Genomic DNA, 27167 nt, shown 5'->3' on the forward strand with positions numbered 1-27167 from the left:
ATATTACCATCCTCGTTACAGATATTTCAGAGACCGTTGTCCACATTTATTTATACTGGCAATGGATTTTTTGCCCACTATGAAGCTGTATACAATTATATTAAGATATATTTCAATTTGAAGCAAATTAAAAATATAATTAAACTATAGTTTTTTTTTAACCCATGGCAGGAGTTAAAAGAAAATACTGTCTTAAAGCAGCAAAATGAAGAAGCACATTCATTTATTGTCAAGCCAGGACCTAGAGCTAATAAGGTACTTGATATGAATTTTTTTAATTGACAATCAGTGTTTCACATCAAAACCAAGAATGTTCAGTTCATCAGCAAACTTTCGCTTTACACTCAAGGATGGGAAACTATAGTTCTGAGGAGAGATTTGAGATACTGGGACAATTTCCACTGAAGCAGAGATGGGTAAGAGGAGATATAATACAGATTTTTAAAATCATAAAACAGTTATGATAGTGTATTTGGTAGACTATTTCCTCTCGTTGGGGACTCAATGACGAGGAGCCATCAATTTAAATTGATCACTAAGAGAATGAGGAGATAGATTAGAAGAAATTTCCTGACACACTGGGTTGTTGCAGAATGGAATATTTTTCCACAGGGAGTGGTTGAGGTATCTTTCAGGGGAAAATTGGATAAACGTTTGAAGCAGAAGAAGATACAAGGCTATATGGAGAGAGCGGAGTAGTGGGATTAGTTTTGAATTTCTCTAACACAGACATAATAGGCTGAATGGCCTCCTGTGCTGCAAATGTCTATGGTTCAGACAACAGTAAAGTAACAGTACCTAAAAATATATTAGAGTAATTCACATATCAAATTCCTTAACAGGGCAATGTTATTGTATATTACAGGTATCAAAGGAAGGAATTATAGTCCTGAAACAATACCCATTCTCATCAGCACTACAGAGAATGTCAGTTGTAACCCAAGTGATTGGAAAAGAAAAACTCACTGTCTACCTTAAGGGAGCACCAGAGATGGTTATTCGTCTTTGTAAACCTGAAACAGGTTTGAGTTGTCATTCATGAAAATGAAAGCACTTGATAAATCATTTATTATTATTCTGATCAGTTCCTGAAATAAATGAGAGTAGTATGTGAAATCCATCATACAAATTGAAAGCACAAACAGTATTTGTTGCAGGACAGATATAAATCGAGTGATAACTCTCCTAACCTAGTGACCAGGATATCAGAGCTCCGGTCTCTGAATACTAGGTTGGCGGGGAACTCGGGTCCGATGAGAGTGGAGTGACGATCCACACATTGCTTCTAGCCGGTCCTCCTGGTATGGGCTTGTGAATCAGGATAATGGCCTATCCACATAAAAAGGGTCTTTGTCATTGAAAAAATCCAGAGCACGACTGGCTGGATTTAAAAGAAGTGAAAGAAATGGGTTACCTCATGTGATGCTAGGAACAGAAGAGAAAGAAGACAAAGAAGTAGCTCTGCTGTGGCATTGCTCACAGGTAGTCTGGAGCTTGGAGTGTGCTTTCTGATGTTTAACACGGTCACGTTGCTGCCTAAGCATAAGAGTATTTTGTGTACTGTAATACAGAAAATTTGCTAAAACAATGTTGCAGACTTGAGGTAAAAATGTTGGACCTGAAATTGCAGTCGAAGTCTTCCCGTGGGCGAATGTCAGAATCACAAGTAAAGACCTGGGGGTACTTGTGCATGAAACACAAAAGGATAGTATGCAGTTACAGCAAGTGATCAGGAAGGCCAATGGAATCTTGGCCTTTATTGCAAAAAGGATGGAGTATAAAAGCAGGGAAGTCCTACTACAGCTACATAAGGTATTGGTGAGGCCACACCTGGAATACTGCGTGCAGTTTTGGTTTCCATATTTACAAAAGGATATACTTGTTTTGGAGGCAGTTCAGAGAAGGTTCACTGGGTTGATTCCAGGGATGAGGGAGTTGGCTTATGAGGAAAGGTTGAGTAGGTTGGGCCTCTGCTCATTGGAATTCAGAAGAATGAGAGGTGATCTTATCGAAACGTATAAGATTATGAGGGGGCTTGACAAGGTGGATGCAGAGAGGATGTTTTCACTGATGGGGGAGACTAGAATTAGAGGGCATGATCTTAGAATAAGGAGCTGCCATTTTAAAACTGAGATGAGGAGAAATTTCTTCTCTCTGAGGGTTGTTAATCTGTGGAATTCGCTGCCTCAGAGAGCTGTGGAAGCTGGCATATTGAATAAATTTAAGACAGAAATAGACAGTTTCTTAAACGATAAGGGGATAAGGGGTTATGGGGAGCGGGCGGGGAAGTGGAGCTGAGTCCATGATCAGATCAGCCATGATCTTATTGAATGGCGGTGTAGGCTCGAGGGGCCTGTTCCTATTTCTTAGGGATATGAGCAAGAAGGTGGCTGGTGGAGTATAATGTGGGGAAGTGCTAAATGATGCACTTTGGTAGGAAGAATGGAAAAGCACAATATTTTTAAAAGGTGAGAGACTAGTAAATGTTGGGATTCACATGGATTTGAGTGTCCTTGTACACAAATCACAGAAAGTTAATATACACGTACAGCACGCAGTTAGGAAAGCAAATGGTATGTTAGCCTTTATTGCAAAGGTTTGCAGTATAAGAGTAAGGCAGTTTTGCTGCAATTATGTGGGGCTTTGATGAGACTACACCTGGAGTACTGTGTACAGTTTTGGTCTCCTTACCTAAGGAAGGATATATTTGCCTTCGAGGGAATTCAACAAAGGTTTACTAGATTGATCTCTGGGATGAGAGGGCTGCCCTATGAGGAAAGATTGAGTAGGATGGGCCTATATTTTCTGGAGTTTAAAAAAATGAGAGGTAATCTCATTGAAACATTTAAAATTCTTATAGCACTTGACAGGGTAGATACTAAGAGGCTGTTTTCCCTTAACAGTTGAGTCTTGAACTAGGGTTCATAGTCTCAGGATTATGGGTTCAAGCTGGTTCTCTTTCCTCCCCCAAAGATTTATGCTCGTACTTCCCGCCCCTTCATCTCCAGTTCATTATTTTCCCCTGCCATACTGCTTCTATGTATTATCTAAAATAAATACATCTGATCATTCATTTCTGTACACCTTTAGTCCAACAATATGGTATTTCTTCCTTTGAAAAGAGATAGGGGATCATGGCAGCCATTCCACGTGATCTTCAGTGGTCCATACTGCAAGTAAGGGATCATTTGTCATGTTGTCCCATTCATCCTACATATGAAGCACAGATTTCAGTTAATTTAGTCGGCTTATAGAAACTACCTTCTTGTCGTGAGCACACATGTTGAGAGAACGTAAAAACTTTAAGAAGTGCCGAATCACATCTCTCAGAAATACTTCTAATTGCTTCAAATGCAATGAATTCCACTGAAGTACAGTAACTGTTATTACGTACAGAAATGCAATAGCTATTTTGCACCCAGTATAATCCAACAAACAAGGTTTCATGACGAGGTAATCTGTTTTTGATGGTGTTGGTTAAGGAAGGAATGTTGTCCAGGACACTATTAGAACTAATAAGTTGATAGTTTGACTAACTTAATTGAGTTCTTTGATGAAGTAATGGAGCGGGTTGATGAGGAAAGTGCAATTGATGTTGTGTATATGAGACTTTCAAAAGACATTTGACAAAGTACCACATAATAAATGTGTTAGCAAATTTGAAGCCCATGGGATTAAATGGGCAGTGGCAGCATGGATCATGGCTAAGGGACAGAAAGCAGTTTTTCAGACAGGAGGGAAGTGTACATTGGTGTCCCCACTGCTCTGTTTGATATACATCAATGACCTAGACCTGGGCATAATTTCAAAGTTTGCAGATCACATAAAGCTCAGAAATGTAGCAAACAGCGAGGAGGATAGTAACACACTTCAGGAGGACATAGACAGACTGGTAAAATGGGCAGACAAAAGGCAGATGAAATTTAAAACAGAGAAGTGTGAAGTGATGCATTTTGGTAGGAAGAATGAGGAGAGACAATATAAAATAATGGTACAATTTTAAAGGGGGATGGAGAAACAGAGAGACCTGGGGGTGTACGTACACAAATCTTTGAAGGTGGCAGGACACATTGAGAAAGCTGTTTAAAAGATTTACGGGATCCTTGGCTTTATAAATAGAGACACAGAGTACAAAAACAAGAAAGTTATTCTAAACATTTATAAAACACTGGTTAGGACCCAGCTATAGTATTGTGGCCAATTCTGGGCACCACACTTTAGGAATATTGTCAAGGCCTCAGAGACTGTGCAGAGGAGATTTACTAGAATGGTACCAGGGATGAAGGACTTCAGTTACATGGAGAGACTGGATAAACTGGGGTTGTTTTCCTTAGAGCAGAGAAGGTTAAGGGGAAATTTGATAGAGGTGTTCAAAATCATGAAGGATTATGATAAATAAGGAGAAGCTGTTTCCAATGGCAGAGGGTTGGTAACTAGAGGACACAGATTTAAAGGTAATTGGCAAAAGAGCCAGAGGTAACATGAGAAAAAATATGCAGGGAGTTGCTATGATCTATGCACTGCCTAAAAGGGTGGTGGAAGCAGATTCAATAATAACTTTCAAAAGGGAATTGGATAAATACTTGAAGGGGGAAATTTTACAGGGCTATGGGGGAAGAGCAGGGCAGTGGGACTAATTGGAAAGCTCTTTTAAACAGCCAGTACAGGCACAATGGGCCAAAGGGCTTCCTTCTGTGCTATATCATTCTATGATTTGTATCATTCTATCAATATATGATTCTACCCCTACTCTTCTTTGAATTGTGTCCTGCAATCTGTAATGTCCAATATGAACCATTGGCACAGGCAGATAGGAATTCAATGTAACATATCGCCCAAAGGTCAGCAGGTCCCAACAGTGTTGCACGGCCACACTATTGCTCTGGAGTGTCTGTGTAATTCATGTGCTAAATTTCTGGAGTGGGGCTCAAGCCCACAACCTTCTGACCTCGAGGTTAGAGTGCTATCAACTGATCAAAGCTCAGCTAAAGCACTATTACAGGATAATTTTTAAAATGCTCTTCATCACTTGACATCTTTGTCCTTGTGGGCAGAGAGGAGAATATGTTGTAATAATGCTTAATACATTTTCAGCATAATTTCATGTATTTTGCAGTTCCACGGAGTTTTTCAACTGAACTGCAGCGTTATACAAAGCAAGGTTTTCGAGTTATTGGATTTGCATTTAAATCTCTTTGGAATGGCAGAGACATCACAGTAGCCAATTTAAAGAGGTGAGTCAGACCAGCACACTCCCATCACGATGTATGGATTTTCCTCCATCAGTGCATTAATCATTCCAATTTATAATTGAAACAGAAAGACATCTCAAACTTTATTAATTCAAACTTTCACAAAACAGATTAATAAATGGTAATGGATAGTTATCTATATCTGCCCTTATGTTGTTCCAGCACTCACATTGTTCGAGGACCACACAACCAACGCTTAACAGACAAAGGGTTTAGCCTGGTACAGGATTCAAAGTTGATTCAAAACAACATGAGCACAGTCACAGTTTTCTAACAAGCCTTTTATTACTGACTAAGTTTCTCAGAAAAAATCTTTTAAATTCTTTCTAAAAGGTGTGGCATTACAGACATTTGCTAAATACAGAGCATTTACTCATATAAATGCAATTATCAAGCGTTATTGGCAATATATTAGTGTACAGTCATATAGGGGATGAAATTCCTCTCTTTAAAAAATCCACTAACAAAATGGCGAGGCTGTGCAGCTTAGTAACATATAGGACCTGATTTTCCTGCTCTTTTCCCTGGGGAGTTCCCACTTCCTATGTGAAGACCATTTATGTTGGATCGTTACCCTCTTTATGATGTTTTGGGATGTCCTGGGTTCCCTCAGTAGAGTGGAGATGGGTATAAATGAGGCAGGTTGACATTAAAAATTAACTCCAAGTGCATTACATTTGTTATTCAGATCTGATTTTCCATGGCAGCTGTGCAAACACAGTTCTATTTAAAATGCGTAGGAATTGTACAGTAAGCCATTCTGTATCTCTGAATGAGCATAACACTTAGCCCAGTGAAGAAAGAGAGAGTGGATTTTCCTTCCATTCATAATTTTGATTGATTGGCTTTCATTTCTTTTAAAATTTGAAGTGATGGCTGGGCTCCAATCCAATAGAGATTGGAAGCTGTTCTAAGATATCTTCATTTGCAATTATCTGTTTGCAGCTTGAAAGGGATGCAAGCACATTTTGAGACCTGCCCCAATGGGTTTTACCTGAAACTGGGACCCCTTTATTTGCATACAGGGAGATCAGAGTTCAGTGTAAGATGAGACTGCCTACCTTTGTCGACATGCAAGGACTTTTTGAGAGGAATGGAGAAATACCGACTTGTATCCAAACCTACTTTTTACTTTGCATAAATATGTGAACTGCATTTCATGTATATATGATACTTAAATCCTATCTTTATTGAACTATATAAGCAGAGTATTGGTTCAAAACACTGAATTGAAAAGGGTACAGCTTGGAATTTGCATCAGATGCACTTAGAGTGTAACGACTGCCTTCTTTTTTTCTTAATTTCTGATAGGGAAGATGTGGAATCTGACCTAGTATTTCTTGGTTTACTGATTCTGGAGAACAAACTGAAACCACAGACAATCCCTGCGCTATCAGAGTTGTCCAATGCCAGGATTCGAACAGTTATGATCACAGGTACTTGGGGAAATTCATTACAGCTTACTCCATTTAGTATACGTATGCTTATGGATTATCCAATGGCTTAGTTAGTTAAGGCAGTGAATAGTTGAGCCATACAGATCAGGAAAGTCCCAAGTTCAATCCTCAGTCTATATGGAGTTAGCCAACCCCAAACAATGGGAAGTAGCAGGGCTACATTTGACCTGGGATTACAAGGGAAAAATTGGTCAAAGTTCCTGCTCCTAATTGCTGTCCAGTAATTGGTGTGGATGTCAGGTAAGACCATAATTGGGCTCCATGTTCCAGTAGGCTGCTGACACTCACAGCCTAACTTCACACGTAAACTACAATTTATGTTGAACTGAAAACTTGTCAAATACAATGACTGATAGTATTCCCTAAGATTAAAGCTTATCATGCCCTCCAATTATTGTAAGGATAAACTTATATACTCTTTTGAATGATTAGAGAAAGTGTTTCCTTTAGTTTGTCTGATTTACATGTTAATACTGTATGAAGATCTTTTCAAAAAACATAGGGGTAGAAATTCACCTCCACTGGAAATGGGTCACACCTAATGTTTTTCCTGTGTTTTCACCACCGCGGTGGATGAGGTGGCGTCTTGCGCCAAATTCAGCTCTTTTCACTTTTTTTCCAAGCAGAGCAGAAGTTGGTCATAATGCGGGCAGAAGTGAGGCGGAGAGTAGAAGATCGGTCATAAGAGGGACGCAAGTGGGGGCTAGATGGAGTCTCCGCTGCTGTCAGTCATCAGCGTAGTGCTGATGACATCCTCAAACTGGCGCGTCGCCATGTTTCTCCCCTTCACTTAAGCTGCAAGCTCTGCGATTATTTTGGTTAGGTCCACTGGGCCACCACGGAAGGTTTCGGCCAGGCCAGAGGCCTGGCACCCAAGATGGGGTGCCAGATTGCCTGCTGGCGGCCCAGCCGAACCCAGTGGCATAATTGTCGGGCCGACCTGGCAGTCGGCCGCCAAAAATAATCAGATGGTGGCCGCGACAGTGCGCCCTCCCCTTTAATGGCGGCCACACCGCCATTTTTCACACACTGCAAACACAGTGCACCAACAGAAAATACTGTCAAGGACACCGCGCGGCGACCACAAGATTTTTTTACGTGAATTTTGCTTGCGGGGCGGGAAATCGGTGTTACGCACTTTGATGATGCATTTTGGAGGGTTCAGCAGCAACGGGGTGGAAATGGGGACTGCCGGAAAAACCACCGAGGGGAATTTTGCGAGCAACGGCCATTCGACACTGCCGCGTGATCGCTGCTTTCAAGCGCTAACAGGCCTTATCGGGAGGCTGAATTTCGGCCCCATACACCGCTGATGAATAAGTTGAAGAACTACTCAAAGCATGAAATTGTGAGGTAATGGGATGATTGTCAATTATATTTTTCTCATTTAGCAGTGAGGCTGTTACAAATTGTTTTAAAATTGTATTTAATTGCAGATATTTTCTACAGGTGATAACTTGCAGACAGCTGTCACAGTGGCTAGAAATGCTGGGATGATCCCATTAGCTCACAAAATCATTTTAATTGAAGCATCGAAAGCAAAAGAAACTGGTCCAGCAGTCATCAGCTGGAAGATAATGGAAAATGGCAAGGACCATGGTCAAATTTGTACTGATGTAAGCATTGAATGAACATTAGGTGCTACTATTCACAACAATGTCGTACTGTATTCAATAAATATCAGACAATAATTAGATGTCAGTGATTACAAAGTTATAATCATCTGCGGAGCTCTCAAGGCAACATTGCAAATTGTGAGAAGGAAATCTAAGCAGTATATCAACAGAACCAATTGTTAGAATTGTTATTTTGTAACTCACAGCCAGCTATTTCAAATGATTATATTTGTGTATATATGTTGGCCAGTACTTTGTGACATTGGGCTGTAGTTTATGGCATAATGTAACTGTTGTGTATGGATAAAGAGTCAGACTGAGCACTGTGAGCTCAAAGTAAAGTGTGACCTTAGTCTTTTATTGCAGCTCTCCAGAGTGCCTCTCCAACCTGTGAAGTCTCCTTAAATACCAGTGCTCCCAAGGGATTATGGGATCCCTTGGGACTCCAGGTGATGAGCCCTCTGGTGGCTGTACAGAGTAAATACAAGTCCACATATATAACAACACTCACCCCCAAAGTCAATAGTGCAACTATTTAAAATGTGAGTCGATCTGGGGCCCTTCTTGCCCTGGTTGATCGTCTCAGTGTGAAAGCTGGTGTTGTTCAATCATTTGTTGGGCCCTCACAGGGCTGCTGTGCAGCAGGCCTTGCTGGGCTGCCTGGTGTGCTGGGCCCTGCAGGGCTGCTGTGGATGATGGGTTCTGCTTCATGGTCAACCGTGGTGCCGGTTGCCACTGGTGTATTTGTTGGGGGATCAAAAAAGGTAGGGTCCAAGGTGGGTTGCTCAGAATAGTCCATGAATCTGAGTTTGATTTGGTCCAAGTGTTTCCGGTGAATGAGTCCATTTGAAAGTTTGACCCGAAACACCCTGCTCCCCTCTTTGGCCACGATAGTGCTGGGAAGCCACTTGGGATCTTGGCCATAATTTAATACAAATATAGGATCATTGATTTCAATCTCGTGTGACACATTTGCTCTATAATGGTATGCACTTTGTTGAAGCCGCCTGCTCTCTACATGTTCATGTAGATCAGGGTGAACTAACGAGAGCCTTGTCTTAAGTGCTCTTTTCATGAGCAGTTCAGTAGGTGGGATCCCAGTGAGTGAGTGGAGTCTCGTGTGGTAGCTAAGCAGGACTCAGGATAGGCGAGTCTGCAGTGAGCCTTCAGTTACCCTCTTCATATCTTGATGGTTTGCACTGCTCTCTCTGCCTGACCATTGGATGCTGGTTTAAACTGGGCAGATGTGACATGTTTGATCCCGTTACGGGTCATGAATTCTTTGAACTCAGCACTGGTAAAACATGGCCCGTTGTCGTCCACCAAGACATCGGGTAAGCTGTGAGTGGCAAACATGGCCCGCAGGCTTTCAGTGGTGGCAGCGGACGTGCTAGTCGACATTATCTCACATTCAATCCACTTGGAGTATGCGTCTACAACTACAAGGAACATTTTACTCAAGAACGGGCCTGCATAGTCGACGTGTACCCCAGACCACGGTTTGGAGGGCCAAGACCATAAACTTAGCAGCACCTCCCTGGGTACATTGTTTAACTGTGAGCATGTATTACATCTATGAACGCAGAACTCTAAGTCTGCATCGATACCAGGCCACCACACATGGGATCTGGCTATCGCTTTCATCATTACGATGCCTGGGTGGGTACTATGGAGATCATTGATGAAAGTGTCTCTGCCCTTCTTGGGGACCACTACTCGATTGCCCCACAGAAGGCAGTCTGTCTGTATAGACATTTCATCTTTGCACCGCTGGAATGGCTTTATCTCTTCCTGCATTTCCACTGGGACACTGGAGCAGTTCCCGTGCAGCACACAGCTTTTGACTAGAGATAATAAGGGGTTCTGGCTTGTCCAGGTTTTGATCTGCCGAGCAGTGACAGGTGATTGCTCACTCTCAAATGCTTCCATAACCATGGCTTGATCTGCGGGCTGTGCCATTTCCACCCCCCGTGGTGGGCAATGGCAGCCTGCTGAGAGCATCGGCACAGTTTTCGGTGCCTGGCCTGTGGCAGATGGCGTAGTTGTATGCGGACAATGTGAGCGCCCATCTCTGGATACGGGCCGATGCGTTGGTATTTATCTCTTTACTCTCGGAAAACAGGGATATAAATGGCTTATGGTCAGTTTCCAATTCGAATTTTAGCCCAAACAGGTATTGATGCATTTTCTTTACCCCATAGACACATGCTAACACTTCTTTTTCAATCATGCTGTAGGGTTTCTCAGCCTTAGACAGACTCCTGGATGCATAAGCAACCGGTTGTAGTTTCCCGAAATCATTCGTTTGTTGCAATATGTACCCGACGCCATATGACGACGCATCACATGCTAGTACCAAACGCTTACATGGATCATACAACACAAGCAATTTGTTTGAGCATAACAATTTTCTCGCTTTTACAAAGGCATTTTCTTGGCTTTTGCCTCAAACCCATTCACCTCCTGTTCATAGTAAGGCATGCAGTAGTTCTAGCAGTGTGCTGAGACCCGGTAAGAAGTTACCAAAGTAGTTCAAGAGTCCCAGAAACGACTGTAGCTCCGTCACGTTCTGTCGCCTCAGTGCATTCTCGATTCCCTCTGTCTTCACGTTGGTGGGCCTGATGCCGTCCGCCGCAATACTCCTTCCCAAGAACTCCACTTCAGGTGCCAGGAAAATGCACTTCGAGCGTTTTAACCTGAGCCCCACGCAGTTGAGTCGACTAAGAACCTCCTCCAGGTTCTGCAGGTGCTCGACTGTGTTCCAACCTGTGACCAAGATGTTGTCCTGGAAGACCACGGTGTGCGGGACCGACTTCAGTAAACTCCATCATAGGAGACCTTTACGGTAGCACTGCCGATTGTGTAAGTTCTTAGTTTCGTGCAAACTGGAGTTAAGACTGGCCTTGAGGCCTTGTTGCACTTTTTGAAAGTCTTTTTGCCCATGATGGACTGGCTTGCGCTCGTGTCCAGCTCCATTGACACCGGGAGTTCATTTAGTTCAACATTCAGCATTATCGGGGGACAATTTGTGGTGAATGTGTGCACCCCATGTACCTCTGCCTCCTCGATCCGAGGTTCTGGTTCATTGTGATCCTCTGTGGATCTGTCCTCCTTTGCAACATGGTGGTTTGCAGGTTTAACAGGCTTAGCAGCTCGCCTGCACACTCGTTGCTGGTGTCCCATTGTTCCACAGCCCTTGCAAACGTACTCTTTGAATCGGCATGAATGGAAATGATGATCAGCCCCGCAGTGCCAACAAGGTGTTAATGGCTTTGCATTCATCACCCTTGATGGTGGACTCTGAGTCATCTGCAGATGTGCAGCTGCAGGTATGTGTGACCTGCCTGTACGTTACGATTCGAAAACAACATCACTTTGTTCACAGTACTTGTAGCAGCACTTGTGTACTGAGAGATTTGCTTCATATTGTCACTGGTGACAATGAATGCCTGGACTATCGCTCTGGCCTTACTCAAGGTTGGTACAGTCAAAAGTATGCGAAATATGGTTTCGTGGCCAATGCCAAGTACGAAAAAGTCTCTGAGCATATGCTCCAAATGTCCTTCAAATTCGCAATGTCCTGCAAGGCGTCTTAGCTCAATGACATAACTCACCACTTCCTGGCCTTCAGACCTTTTGCAGGTGTAGAACCAGTACCTCGCCATCAGAATGCTTTCCTTCGGGTTCAAATCCTCTTGGACCAGTGTGCACAAATCGTCGTATGATTTCTCCTGGGTTTCACAGATTCTTCATGAAGCTATACGTTGGTGCCCCACAGACAGTGAGGATGATCGCCCTTCATTTGGCAGCGCTCTCTTTCCCATCTAGCTCGTTGGCCACGAAGTATTGGTTGAGTCGCTCCACAAAAGTTTCCGAATCATCTCCCTCCAAAAATTTCTCCAGGATGCCCACTGTTCTCTGCATCTTTGGGTTCGCTATCTGTATCTCATCGGCAGTTGTTGTGTATTGAGAAAGAGTCAGACTGAACACTGTGAGCTCAAAGTAAAGTGTGACCGTAGTCTTTTATTGCAGGTCTCCAGAGTGCCTCTCCAACCTGTGAAGCCTCCTTAAATACCTGTGCTCCCAAGGGATTATGGGATTCCTTGGGACTCCAGGGGATGAGCCCTCTGGTGGCTGTACAGCATAAATACAAGTCTACATATATAACAGTAACAAGTACTATAATATGAAGATTTTTAAACAGTGGATTACTGATTTATATATTTTATTTTATGACAGATAAAATAAATTACTGAGTATTAAACTATAAAATTAAAGCTTTTAATTCATTACTACAGTATGAGTTATTTGCTTAAGTATTACTGATGGACCGCACAAGCTTTGATTTCATTGTTATTAACACCACGTGAACCATGTTGCAGTATAACCTTGTAACACAAATCTTTACTCTAATACTATGATAAAAAAATATTTGCATGTTCAAGGAAACTAAAATTCCTATAGATGGTTTTGAAAAGAAGAAAGACTTTCATTTTGCTATGACTGGAAGATCCTATGAAATTCTAATTCAACACTTCTATCATTTATTGCCTAAGGTAAGATATCTAATACAAAATATAGCTGCATAATCATATTATGCCTACTTTTCTCAAATGCTGTTCTTGTACAACAATCTGATTAAGTACTACCCTGGGTAAACATTCTGTATTGTATTTTCATTTCAGTTGCTTATAAGTGCTACAGTTTTTGCCAGAATGTCACCAAACCAGAAAGGAAGCCTGATAGAGGAGTTTCAAAAATTGGAGTAAGTTTTACAAATTTTTTGACCAATATAAAGACTTACTAAGTCAAGCAAAAATTGGTCTTCAGTGAACCCCATCAGCCATGAACTTTATTTTACCATGATTTTAAATGTATGCTATTCTGTTGATAATTCACTATAAAAGCTGGCCAACCTAAATATCCACATTGATTCATTTTTAGGAAAATAATACTATAAGGCTGTATTCCTCATTAATATTATCAATCGGTAAAAGTACAGTAAATTTTACAACAGATATTTTTAAAGCATTTATTTTCTTATTACCTTCAATAAAAATTATTTGCCTGTCTTCTAGCAGCAGTCTGACGATAAATCTAAAATGAGAACTAAAATAATTAATTTTCATTCATAGGTCTTGTACTAATAAGTTTTCAATGACAATTCTAACAAATATTCTGTATTATTTTATGCCAATACTTTTTTCAGTTTTACTGTTCTCTACAACTGCATAATCAAAAATAGATTAAGAAAAAACCTGCAGTCACAAAATCACAAGGTGAATACTGATGCAAAAGACCATTCATTGCATGTTCGCTCATCCATCCAGAACAAACCTACAACCCACCTTCATAGTATCGAGCTGTTTCTTAAATAATCCCAAAATATTGCCTCCATTGCAGTCCCTGGAAGTATGGAAGTACATTCCACTTGCCGCTAACCATTGTGTAAATTAAAATTTGTCCCCTACTGATTTTTGCAATAATATGTATGAGCATTTTATTCTAAATGTTATTTCAATGCAGAAGTGATAGTATAATCTTCAGGTCTATAAGCACAGTTAGTAATTGTTTAGAATGGCCATTGACATTTAAATTGGTGCATTACAGGACAAATGCAAATATCTGAAGCAATGCAATTAATTATCTTTCAGGACTTTCAAAGGCCGCATGTAGAATTTCAGAAGGGTCTTTACATATAGTTTAATAATCCAGTTAAAGTGACAATGTGCATTCTTGAAGAAGGGTATCTAGAAAAGGATCATTCTTCTGAGAGTTATAATGCTAACAATTGGAGGTTTCTAAGAAATGACTGATTTTTTTATTTTCCAGTTATTATGTGGGAATGTGTGGAGATGGTGCAAATGACTGTGGGGTAAGTATGGTGGGAATTCTCATCAGCCGACTACAGTTAACCTCCATCTGTAAAATTATCTTTTTGTTTCAGGCAACATAAAATAGAATCTCCATTAAAAATGTATTTTCAGATTCATAACAGAGAACAGACAGTAGTAAGAAAAGACTCACAGCGGCAATGCCAACATTACCCCACAGCCAGTTTACTGTAATTGATATCTAGCATTAGTAGTTACATATAATTTACTAACTAACATGTAGTACCTGTATTAACAAAATACAACTTGATGATTAGTGTGACATGAACTATATTCTACTTATAGGATAGAATTAATTTAATTTAGTTGATTTAGTATAGCTGTGAAGTGTGGAAACCGGTAATATTTGATCATAGCCTTTCAATCTTGCAGAAATGATTTTCATTGATATGAATGGAATTGGTAGATAATCTTCTCACGCTCAAGTTATGTTATTCAAAGTGGGGAAACAATTGTTTTTGTCGAATTTAAATGTTCATCCACAGTTTTTATGTGAATATGCAAAGAACGTAGCTGTAATGTAAAAATGGAACAAATGCTAACAAACCAATTAACGACAGAGGTTTCCCTAATTTTATGACCTGCTTATATGGGAGGAAAATTGCGGTTGGAGGCCTCCTTCGTACGACGCAAAAAAAATCTACGAAAGCATCTGGTGGTCCCGGAGGAACGTAGGATTCCAGTCGGAGGCCTAGATTCACTGCGCAACACATGGGGAGATGCGAATGCCTTGACAGTCATTTTCCAACATTCCATAGACTCTGGATCAGTTCCTATGGAGTGGAGGGTAGCCAATGTAACCCCACTTTTAAAAAAAGGTGGGAGAGAGAAAACAGGGAAATATAGACCGGTCAGCCTGACATCGGTAGTGGGTAAAATGATGGAATCAATTATTAAGGATGTCATAGCAGCGCATTTGGAAAGGGGTGACATGATAGGTCCAAGTCAGCATGGATTTGTGAAAGGGAAATCATGCTTGACAAATCTTCTGGAATTTTTTGAGGATGTTTCCAGTAGAGTGGACAAGGGAGAACCAGTTGATGTGGTGTATTTGGACTTTCAGAAGGCTTTCGACAAGGTCGCACACAAGAGATTAATGTGCAAAGTTAAAGCACATGGGATTGGGGGTAGTGTGCTGATGTGGATTGAGAACTGGTTGTCAGACAGGAAGCAAAGAGTAGGAGTAAATGGGTACCTTTCAGAATGGCAGGCAGTGACTAGTGGGGTACCGCAAGGTTCTGTGCTGGGGCCCCAGCTGTTTACATTGTACAATCATGATTTAGAAGAGAGGATTAAATGTAGTATCTCCAAATTTGCGGATGACACTAAGTTGGGTGACAGTGTGAGCTGCAAGGAGGATGCTATGAGGCTGCAGAGAGACTTGGATAGGTTAGGTGTGTGGGCAAATGCATGGCAGATGAAGTATAATGTGGATAAATGTGAGATTATCCACTTTGGTGGTAAAAACAGAGAGACAGACTATTATCTGAATAGTGACAGATTAGGAAAAGGGGAGGTGCAACGCGACCTGGGTGTCATGGTACATCAGCCATTGAAGGTTGGCATGCAGGTACAGTAGGCGGTTAAGAAAGCAAATGGCATGTTGGCCTTCATAGCGAGGGGATTTGAGTACAGGGGCAGGGAGGTGTTACTACAGTTGTACAGGGCCTTGGTGAGGCCTCACCTGGAGTATTGTGTACAGTTTTGGTCTCCTAACTTGAGGAAGGACATTCTTGCTATTGAGGGAGTGCAGTGAAGGTTCATCAGACTGATTCCCGGGATGGCGGGACTGACACATCAAGAAAGATTGGATCAACTGGGCTTGTATTCACTGGAGTTCAGAAGAATGGGAAGAGATCTCATCGAAACGTTTAAAACTCTGACGGGTTTAGACAGGTTAGATGCAGGAAGAATGTTCCCAATGTTGGGGAATTCCAGAACCAAGGGTCACAGTCTAAGGATAAGGGGTAAGCCATTTAGGACCGAGATGAGGAGAAACTTCTTCACCCAGAGAGTAGTGAACCTGTGGAATTCTCTACCACAGAAAGTTGTTGAGGCCGATTCACTAAATATATTCAAAAAAGAGTTAGATGTAGTCCTTACTACTAGGGGGATCAAGGGGTATGGCGAGAAAGCAGGAATGGGGTACTGAAGTTGCATGTTCAGCCATGAACTCATTGAATGGCGGTGCAGGCTCGAAGGGCTGAATGGCCTACTCCTGCACCTATTTTCTATGTTTCTATACCTTTCAGGGCCTGGACCACCAATCACTATGCAGTATTCTCATTGATTAAAAATGGGAACTCCCATTACTATCAATGAGAATAACCCCCTAAAACACCAAAACACAGCATAATAAATAGATAAACTACTTCACATATTTAAAATTAATTGAAATTAAGGGCTAGATTTTACTCTTTTGTGCAGATCACCCAAAAATGGGCAGTATTTCCGGCGTGGGCGGTAAAAATGGGTTTTCAGATCGCCGGCTTGTCGCCCATTCTTAAAGCCCCTAGTCTCCATTTTTGAAATTGCCGATATGAAATGGGCGTTAGCGTTAAATCTCTCTGACCTTCTGCCGTAAAGGAGCTCCTCGGCTTGGCGGCTTGGAGTCAAGGGGAAAGGGTAGAGGTGGGGAGGAGAAGCGGGGGGGGGGGGGGTGGGGTGATGGTGGAAGGGTTGGTTTTTAAAGAAATACTTATGATTTCAGACAAATGTTTGGTTTAAATGTTTTTTATTTAATAAAACCTGGTTACGTATTGGCTCAGATAGCTGTACCGTTACATGCTGATGATTCCTTAACATCAAAGGATATAATTACACGTAACTTCAATTAACTTAAACTTTAACTGTCACAAAGGTGCTCACTATTGATGTTTGACCTTCACACCCAGCAGTGTGTCAGCCTTGTGAATACCATTAATGTTCTTTCAGGCAAAGCGCTCATTTATGAGCTCCTGACATAAGAATCTTTCAGCTATCATGCCATCACGGACCCTTTCATGCGGTCTACAGAAGGGCGGGAGCATGTCTTCAGCGTCAGCCTAATTGTCAGGGCCGATGTCAGCGTCCACCTCCTTGTTCTCCTCTTCCTCTCTCTACTGAAGTGGACTGTTGGACTCTTCTAATTTTTGTCCCCTCCTGATAGCTAAATTGTGTGGCATGGAGCACACCACTATGAATTGAGCTACCTGCTCAGGGTGGTATTGGAGCTCGCCTCCTGAGTGGTCCAGGCATCTAAAGTGCTGCTTAAGGACTCCAATGGTTTTCTCCATGTTATTGTCAGTGGCTCTGTCGCTCTCGTTGTATCGCTTCTCGGCTTCGGTGTGAGTGTCACGCAGGGGAGTCATCAGCCAGGTGGCAAGGCCATATCCTTTGTCACCAAGCATCCAGCATTGACCTTGTGGCTGATTGTTAAACAAGTCTGATACAGTGCTCTCACACTGGATGTGAGCATCATGGATGCTGCCCGGAAATTTAGCATTCACTGCCATTATAATTTGCTGGTGGTCGACAACGAGTTGCACATTCAGGGAGTGGAATCCCTTACTGTTCCTGAAGAGCTCTGCATCCTAAAAAGATGCCCGCATCGCGATGTGCGTACAGTCTATTGCTCCCTGCACCTTGGGGAAGTTAGCAATTCAGTAGAATCCTAAAGCCTTCTCAGTCTGAGCCTCCTTGGTCATAGAGAAGCTGATAAAGTCCATCCTGCGTGCATACAGGGCTTCAGTGACCTGTCTAATGCAGCAGTGTGTGGCGTGCTGAGACACATCGCAAATGTCGCAAACTGGCTTTTCAAATCTGTCAAGATTTCTCTCGACAGATCCCCCGCATCCCGTGCAGGAGAGATTGGGCTATTTGATAAGAACATAAGAAATAGGAACAGGAGTAGGCCATACGGCTCCTCAAGCCTGCTCCAGTTTTTGGCGCATGCACATCGCGCCCCGAAAACCAGCTTTTGTGAGGACTCGCCAGTTCCGTGCCCACGTCGAATGGACCCGGTGAAGCCGGAATTTTCGGTCCATATATATCTGCTTCACATATCCATCATTTCCATCTTCCGTCGTAAGAGCTCACAGGGTTGGAGGTAATATATTAGCATGGATAGAGGATTAGCTAACTAACAGAAAACTGTAACTGGTGGGGTGCTACAGGAATCAGCTGGGGCCTCAACTATTTACAATCTATATTATGACTTGGATGACTGGACCGAGTGTAATGTGTCAAATTTGCTGATGATACAAAGATAGGTGGGAAAACAAGTTGTGAGGAGAACGCAAAGAATCTGCAAAGGGATAAAGTTGGCTAAGTGAATGGGCAAAACTTTGGCAGATGGAGTATAATGTGGGAAACTGTGAGGTTATCCATTTTGGTAGGAAAAATAAAAAAGCTACCGGGTAATTATTATTTAAATAATAAGTTTTATTTATATAGCACCTTTAACATAGTAAAATGTCCCAAGGTGCTTCAGAACAGTATTACAGACAAACAGATAAGTTTAACACTGAGCCACAGAATAAATTAAGGCAGATGATCAAAAGCTTGTTTAAAGAGGTAGGTTTTAACGAGCATCTTAAAGGAGGAAAAAGAGGTAGCGAAGCGTAGAGGTTTAGGGAAGGAATTCCAGAGCTTAGGGCCCAGGCAGCTGAAGGCACGTCCACCGATGGTTGAGCAATATAATGAGGGATGTTCAAGAGGCCAGAATTTGAGGAGCGCAGACATCTTGTGGGATTGTGAGGCTGAAAAAGATTACAAAGATAGGAAGGGGCAAGTCCATGGAGTGATTTGTAAACAAGGATGAGAATTTTGAAATCGAGGCGTTGTTTAACTGGGAGCCAATGTAGGTCAGAAAGCACAGGGGTGATGGGTGATCATGACTTGGTGGGGTTAGTTCACAAGCTACTGAGTTTTGGATGACTTCAAGTTTACATAGTGTAGAATGTGGGAGGCCGGCCTGGAGTGAGTTGGAGTAGTCAAATCTAAAGGTAACAAAGGCATGAATTGAGCTTCAGCAACAGAAGAGCTGAGGCAAGGGCGGAGGTGGACAATGTTATGGCAGTGGAAAAAGGCGGTTTTAGTTATATTGCGGATATGTGGCTGGAAACTCATTTCAGGGTCAAATATGACACCTAGGTTGCGAACAGTCTCGTTCACCCTCAGATTAATGCTAGGGAGAGGGATAGAGTAATGGTAAGGCTACACAGTTTTTGGCAGGGACCAAAGATAATGTCTTTGGTCTTCCCAATATTTAATTGGAAAACATTTCTGCTCATCCAGTACTGGATGTCAGACAAGCAATCTGACAATTTAGATACCAAGCAGGGGTCGACAGAAGTGGTGATGAGGTAGAGCTGGGTGTCGCCTGCGTACATCTGGAAACTGACTCCGTGTTTTCGGAAGAAATCGCCAAGGGGCTGCATAGAGATGAGAAATAAGAGGGGACCAAGGACAGATCCTTGGGGGACACCAGTGGTAATGATGCGGGAGTGGGAAGATAAGCAATTGCTGGAGATTTTCTGGCTACAATTAGATAGATAAGAATGGAACCAGGCGAGTGCAGTCCCACCTAGTGGACATTGGTGGAGAGGCGTTGGAGGAGGATGGAGTGGTCAACTGTGTCAAAGGTTGCAGACATGTCCAGAAGGATGAGGAGCGATAGTTTACCTTTGTCACAGTCACAAAGTATGTCATTTGTGACTTTGCTGAGAGCAATTTCGGTACTGTGGCAGGGGCGAAAGCCAGATTGAAGGGATTCAAACATTGAATTCATGGAAAGATATGATCACGGTTTTGGGAGGCAACAACATGATTAAGTAATTTGGACAGGAAAGGGAGTTTGGAGATGGGGCGTTAGCTAGCAAGCAAAGTGGGGTCAAGGGTTGTTTTTTTGAGGAGAGGGGGTGATGACAGCAGATTTGAAGGAGCGGGGAACAATACCTGAGGACAGACAACCATTAACAATGTCGGAATGGGGAGAGATTACAAAATGTTGCGGTACAGAGCGATCTGGGAATCCTTGTACATAAAACACAAAAAGTTAGCATGCAGGTACAGCAAGTAATTAGGAAGGCCAATGGAATGTTGACCTTTATTGAAGGGGGATGGAGTATAAAAGCAGGGAAGTCCTGCTACAACTGTACAGGGTGTTGGTGAGACCACACCTGGAGTACTGCATACAGTTTTGGTCTTTTTATTTAAGGAGGGATATACTTGCATTGGAGGCAGTCAGAGAAGGTTTACGAGGTTGATTCCTGAGATGAAGGGGTTGTCTTATGAAGAAAGGTTGAGCAGGTTGGGCCTATACTCATTGAAGTTTAGATGAATAAGAGGTGATCTTATTGAAATGTATACGATACTGAGGGGGCTTGATAAGGTAGATGCAGAGAGGATGTTTCCCCTCATGGGGGAATCTAGAACTAGGGGGTATAGTGATACGTCCTTGCTATACAGTATAAATGCACACGAGGCCCATGCTTGAGAGAAGGTCCGTCTATGACCTGTCCTTTATTCCTTAGCACTCAAGTGATGGAAGTGGGTGGAGCTTCCCCTTTTATATCTGAAGGTCCAGGTTAAGAGTGTCTCCCACAAGTTCACCACCTTGTGGTCATTGTTCTCACAGTGTACAACTTAGGTCAGATTATACATGGGTTACAATGCTGGTTGAATACATGACACATAGCTTTAGAATAAGGGGTCGCCCATTTAAAATGGAAATGAGGAGAAATGTCTTCTCTCAAAGGGTCATGATTCTTTGGAATTCTCTACTCCAGAGAGCTGTGGAGACTGGGTCATTGAATATATTTAAGATGGAGATAGATATATTTTTGAACGATAAAGGATTCAAGGGTTATGGGGAGCGGGCAAGGAATTGGAGTTGAGGCCAAGATCAGACCAGCCATGATCTTATTGAATGCTTGAGGGGCCAAATGGCCTTCTCCTGCCTTTATTTCTTATGTTCTTATGTTCCAGCTCCCAGTCCTATACATTAATTGAAGCTGTTCATTCTCTAAATCCCTGTTAATGCCTTTCAGTAAAATAAAACTAGAACTTCGGGGACTTCTGATTCAAAATTACAATCTAGAGTGAGGAATTTAAAGGAATCAGAGAAGTAATTAACTGAAAATGTACAGAAATTTAGGTTCCTCTTCTGACTACTCTAAACCTTTACATGGTGAGACCTTGAGCTCTATCTGAATCTTATGAGATGACCAGGCTAATATGTAGGTCTGCAGCACAGGCTGTCTTCACTGACTGCCTTCCTTTTCTTGTTTATGTACTTAGAAATGTCACCAGTTTAGTTCCTATTTATTTAAAACAGGATTGTTAGGCCTTAGTGGTGCGAGTCGGATTGAGATCTTGCCTGATGTGAATATCATTCTGCAGCAATCTTAAAATAAGTCGGTAACCTTTCCATATATTACATAAATGGTAAATCCAAGTGCTTTTGGTGGGAGGACGTCATACCAATCTTGAACTTGCCTTTGCATCCACAATGTGTAATTTCCAGCTGAAGGTGACTGAATAGCAATCAGGAGTGACAATCCTTGGTAAATGTTCTTCTCTCTAGTTTGGGGCATTCCAACTGGTGCTCAACATGAACCAGGGATGAAACATGTGATCTTCCGTCTGAATAGCTTAGTACCGCGCCATTAATTACGGTTATTCACTAAGCTATAGGGAAACTTCAATTTGTTTGTAACGGTCATTTGTCATTACTCTGAGAAAATTTTATGTCTGTGATATTTGTGCATTTCAAAGTAACATAGAAACACAGCACATTGGAGCACAAACATTGGAGCAGAAATCTAATAGGGAATTCAGAACAAACTTCTTTACCCAAAGAGTGTGAGAATGTGGAACTCGCTACCACAGGAAGTGGTTGAAGTGAATAGTATAGATGCATTTAAGGGGAGACTAGACAAGCATATAAAGGAAAAGGGAATGGAAGGTTATGCCGATAGATTTAGATGAGGAAAGACAGGAGGAGGCTTGAGTGGAGGATAAACACCAGCATGGACTGGTTGGGCCAAATGATCTGTTTCTGTGCCATATATACTATGTAATCCTATGTAAAATTTCATGGCACCATGAATTACTATGACTATCCCGACTCTCTGTTTTCTGTTAGTTAGCCAATCTTCTATCCATGCTAATATATTACCCACAACCCTGTGAACTTTTATCTTGTGCAGTAATCTTTTATGTGGCACCTTGTCAAATGTCTTCTGGAAGTCCAAATACACCATATCCACCGGTTCTCCTTTATCCACCCTGTTTGTTACATCTTCAAAGAACTCCAGCAAATTTGTCAAACATGACTTCCCCTTCATAAATATGCTGTTCATACTTTTAATCAATTCTGCTCTATTACCAAGTATTCACCCTGTTAATCCAAGGTTTCAAGTGATCAGGAAGGCCAATGGTATCTTGGCCTTTATTGAAGCAGGGAAGTCTTGCGACAGCTATATAAGGTATTGGTGCAGTTTTGGTTTCTATATTTACGAAAGGATATACTTGCTTTGGAGGCAATTCAGAGAAGGTTCACGAGGTTGATTCTGGAGATGAGCGGGTTGACTTATGAGGAAAGGTTGAGTAGGTTGGGCCTCGACTCATTGGAATTCAGAAGAATGAGAGGTGATCTTATCGAAACGTTTAAGATTATGAGGGGCTTGACGAGGTGGATGCAGAGAGGATGTTTTCACTGATGGGGGAGACTAGAACTAGAGGGCATGATCTTAGAATAAGGGGCTGCCCATTTAAAACAGAGATGAGGAGAAATTTCTTCTTTCAGAGGATTGCTAATCTGTGGAATTCGCTGCCTCAGAGAACTGTGGAAGCTGGGACATTGAATAAATTTAAAACAGAAATAGACAGTTTCTTAAATGATAAGGGAATAAGGAGTTATGGGGAGCAGGTGGGGAAGTGGAGCTGAGTCCATGATCAGATCAGCCTGATCTTATTAAATGGCGGAGCAGGCTCGAGGTGCCATATGGCCGACTCCTGCTCCTATTTCTTATGTTTTCTTATGTTCTTAACAAAATCTAGAGGATATTATAGGCTCCCCAAAAATAAGAGTTACTGCAGCTACCACTGGTGAGTCCTCAGCACAATGGCCATTGGTCGATTTCCCATTAGCTAATCCCATACAAACAGCAGTTGTGCTGATTGGCTATTTATATGATTTTCTGCTTAGACATTTGCAATGAAAAACGTGTACCGTTGAGGAAAATTGAGAAATTAGACTGCAGAAAAGACTGATATGTGTTTTTTGCTTTCTATTACAAATTGATTAAGCTTTCATCTTTATTTTTTGTTTTATGGTTCATCTATCCTCTTTGGTGAGACTGGCTATTTTATTGGAATGAACAAATTCAGCAAATACAACTTGAAATTTAAAATTTGCTTTCCTTCCATTGTAAAGGACAGGGGCCTTTTGGCTAAGATCATGCGTAACTGACCTGACAGGGGAGTAACCATGACCCCAAAGTGGTTCTCCCTGGATCAGGAAGGTGGTTCTCCTATGCTTTTTGGAAATAGGAGGTGGGTGGGGTGGCTTGACCCATCCACCTCCACGGAGGTGTGTGGGGGGCCTGACCCATCCACCTCCATGGCATGAACCTGGTATTGCAGTACTTCCAGGAACGGTGCAGTGGCTCTTGGCCTTTTGGCTAAGAGCATTGGCGCAGAGTGATCCTTGATGTGTGCAAGGTGACCTCTGGCGTTTGTGATTTGACAAAGAATTGGAAAGATTGGCTACGAATTTTTAAAAAAAAAGGACAGGGGAGAAATTCAATATTGTTTTGCCCATTTTTTTCGGTGCAAAATGAAGGATAGGAGCACAAATTTCAGATCATAATCTCCCCCAGAAGTGTGCTGGCCTCCAAATTGAAAGCAGTCAGCTTTTAGGTCTCCAAGTGCCTTTCTGAAACAGGCATTGAGGACCATGCACATGTAAATCAGGGTCCTGATGCTGATCTTCACTGGACATGCGATTTTAATCTGCAGCTCGCCTGTTTAACTCAAATGAGGCTCAATATTGAATGTCTGTCAGGCCAGCACACAAAGCAATCATTTTGTCGACTTGCCACCCATTTTGGTCACATGTCCAACTTCTCTCACCATTGTATTTGCAGTTTACTACAAAATGATCTAAGTGAAAATCACAGTTTCAGCAAGACTACTCTAGTTAGGGTGGAAAACATGAAGAGATGCAAATATATATTGAAATATTTTTATTTGTAGGCTTTAAAGATTGCTCATGCAGGGATCTCGCTGTCAGAACAAGAGGCCTCTGTAGCTTCACCATTTACTTCAAAAATTCCCAATATTGACTGTGTTCCACATCTTATCAAGTAAGTCCACCAGCATCTATTTAAATTCTACAAAAGTTGTAAAAATTCTCAATTTGAACTCAGTCATTTTATTATTTGATTGTGCTTAAAAATCTTATTTGGGCGGAAAAAGCATTTAAGTATCCAACTGGTGCTGAACCAAAATTGGAAAGTAATTCATACAGGTGATAATGTAAGCGCCTTGAAGAATTAATATTGGCTAATATATTTTTGACAATTAACAGCACTTTCGAACGTTAATATAGCTGTACAAAATTGTGAAGTATTTAATATATGAAGCACAATAACATGTTTTGGGACTAACTTTTATGCCTCTTTCTAAAGTTTTTCAAAATACTGCGTGAACTGGGAGCATGGCTTATTTGTGATGCTTTGGTAGTGAGGAGTTAATCAGCATTTCAGTTTTTTTTAATACTATCATTCCATCTGGAGTATCTAGAGGCATGGGAAAATAATCATTAAATGGATCAATCATCAGTCAGGTGCGAGTCAAACTTATAAAAAGTCACAAGTGTGTTGGTTTTCATCATATATGTAACTTTGTTGAATTATTACACGTCCATTTAGTTGTATTGTGTAAATTTAAATGTTAATACCAAGAGGTAAGAATGCCCTTTCTACCATTAAACACTGCCTCCAAGCAATAAGATAATTAATTACATCTGTGTCCTGAAAGAAGAAGCTGCAAAGACAGTGGATGCATTGGTTGTAATCTACAAAAATTTCATGGATTCTGGGAAGGTCTCAGTGGATTGTGTGATGTTCTGTATTGATGTGTGTATCGTCCTGGTACCTTAAATGTAATGTAAGTCCAGAACCAGGGGTCACAGTCTAAGGATAAGGGATAAGCCATTTAGGACCGAGATGAGGAGAAACTTCTTCACCCAGAGAGTGGTGAACCTGTGGAATTCTCTACCACAGAAAGTTGTTGAGGCCAATTCACTAAATATATTCAAAAAGGAGTTAGATGAAGTCCTTACTACTAGGGGGATCAAGGGGTATGGCGAGAAAGCAGGAATGGGGTACTGAAGTTGCATGTTCAGCCATGAACTCATTGAATGGCGGTGCAGGCTCGAAGGGCCGACTGGCCTACTCCTGCACCTATTTTCTATGTTTCTATGTTTCTATGTAAGCACAATGCTACACCACAGAGGGCGCTGTGGTGGGAAACCTGGAAGTGCCTGCAACAGGCGCTATAAAAGGCTGACCACCACACCTGAGAGGCACTCTGGAGCTGAACAATAAAGGACGAAGGTCACAGCAGTTAGATCAACACCAGACCGTGTGGAGTCAGTGATTTGTGTGCAACATACACCACATTGGCAACTAGGAAGCGGACGAACTCCACGCAACTATGGCTACTCTGGGCTCGCTAAAGGATTTTACTGTGGGCAATGATTGGGAGGCCTTCTTGGAAAGGCTCGAGTACTACTTCACAGCAAACGACCTGACGGAGGACATGGACGTACTGAGAGAGAAGCGTAAGGCAATATTGCTCTCCAGTTGTGGAGATGAGGTTTACTGCAGATACACTGCTTTGAGTACTGTTGGGGAGGATGACTCATCAGGGGAGGGCAGCAGCAGCCAAGTTCATGGCACCATAGGTGGCTCTGCTGCAAAGGAGGGCAGGAAAAAGAGTGGGAGCGCGATAGTGATAGGGGATTCGATGGTGAGGGGAATAGATAGGCGTTTCTGCGGACGCAACCGAGACTCCAGGATGGTATGTTGCCTCCCTGGTGCAAGGGTCAAGGATGTCTCGGAGCGGGTGCAGGACATTCTGAAATGGGAGGGAGAACAGCCAGTTGTCGTGGTGCACATTGGTACCAACGACATAGGTAAAAAAAGGGATGAGGTCCTACGAAAAGAATTTAAGGAACTAGGAGCTAAATTAAAAAGTAGGACCTCAAAAGTAGTAATCTCGGGATTGCTACCAGTGCCACGTGCTAGTCAGAGTAGGAATCGCAGGATAGCGCAGATGAATACATGGCTTGAGCAGTGGTGCAGCAGGGAGGGATTCAAATTCTTGGGGCATTGGAACCGGTTCTGGGGGAGGTGGGACCAGTACAAACCGGACGGTCTGCACCTGGGCAGGTCCGGAACCAATGTCCTAGGGGGAGTGTTTGCTAGTGCTGTTGGGGAGGAGTTAAACTAATATTGCAGGGGGATGGGAACCTATGCAGAGAGACAGAGGGAGACAAAAATGAGGCAAAAGCAAAAGACAGAAAGGAGATGAGGAAAAGTGGAGGGCAGAGAAACCCAAGGCAAAGAACAAAAAGGGCCACTGTACAGCAAAATTAATGCAAGGAGTATCCACAATAAGGTGGATGAATTAACTGTCCCACTTTTTAAAAAAGGAGGGAGAGAGAAAGCAGGGAATTATAGACCGGTCAGCCTGACCTCAGTAGTGGGTAAAATGATGGAATCAATTATTAAGGATGTCATAGCAGCGCATTTGGAAAATGGTGACATGATAGATCCAAGTCAGCATGGATTTGTGAAAGGGAAATCATGCTTGACAAATCTTCTGGAATTTTTTGAGGATGTTTCCAATAAAGTGGACGAAGGAATACCAGTTGATGTGGTATATTTGGACTTT

General features: G+C 42.1%; 1 protein-coding gene across 1 annotated transcript in view; it reads left to right on the top strand.

Annotated features, from left to right (window-relative positions):
* Positions 1-27167, top strand: part of LOC139266235 (probable cation-transporting ATPase 13A4) — a 125164-nt gene that overhangs the window by 63725 nt on the left and 34272 nt on the right. Inside the window, exons 16-24 of the mRNA XM_070884064.1 lie at positions 172-255; positions 866-1022; positions 5117-5234; positions 6564-6688; positions 8159-8325; positions 12771-12881; positions 13011-13090; positions 14158-14200; positions 24462-24571. Of these exons, the coding sequence (XP_070740165.1) occupies positions 172-255; positions 866-1022; positions 5117-5234; positions 6564-6688; positions 8159-8325; positions 12771-12881; positions 13011-13090; positions 14158-14200; positions 24462-24571 (995 nt within the window). The remainder of the gene's footprint in view (positions 1-171; positions 256-865; positions 1023-5116; positions 5235-6563; positions 6689-8158; positions 8326-12770; positions 12882-13010; positions 13091-14157; positions 14201-24461; positions 24572-27167) is intronic.

Source organism: Pristiophorus japonicus, chromosome 6 (assembly GCF_044704955.1).
Source record: "Pristiophorus japonicus isolate sPriJap1 chromosome 6, sPriJap1.hap1, whole genome shotgun sequence".
NCBI classification, from domain to species: Eukaryota; Metazoa; Chordata; class Chondrichthyes; family Pristiophoridae; genus Pristiophorus; species Pristiophorus japonicus.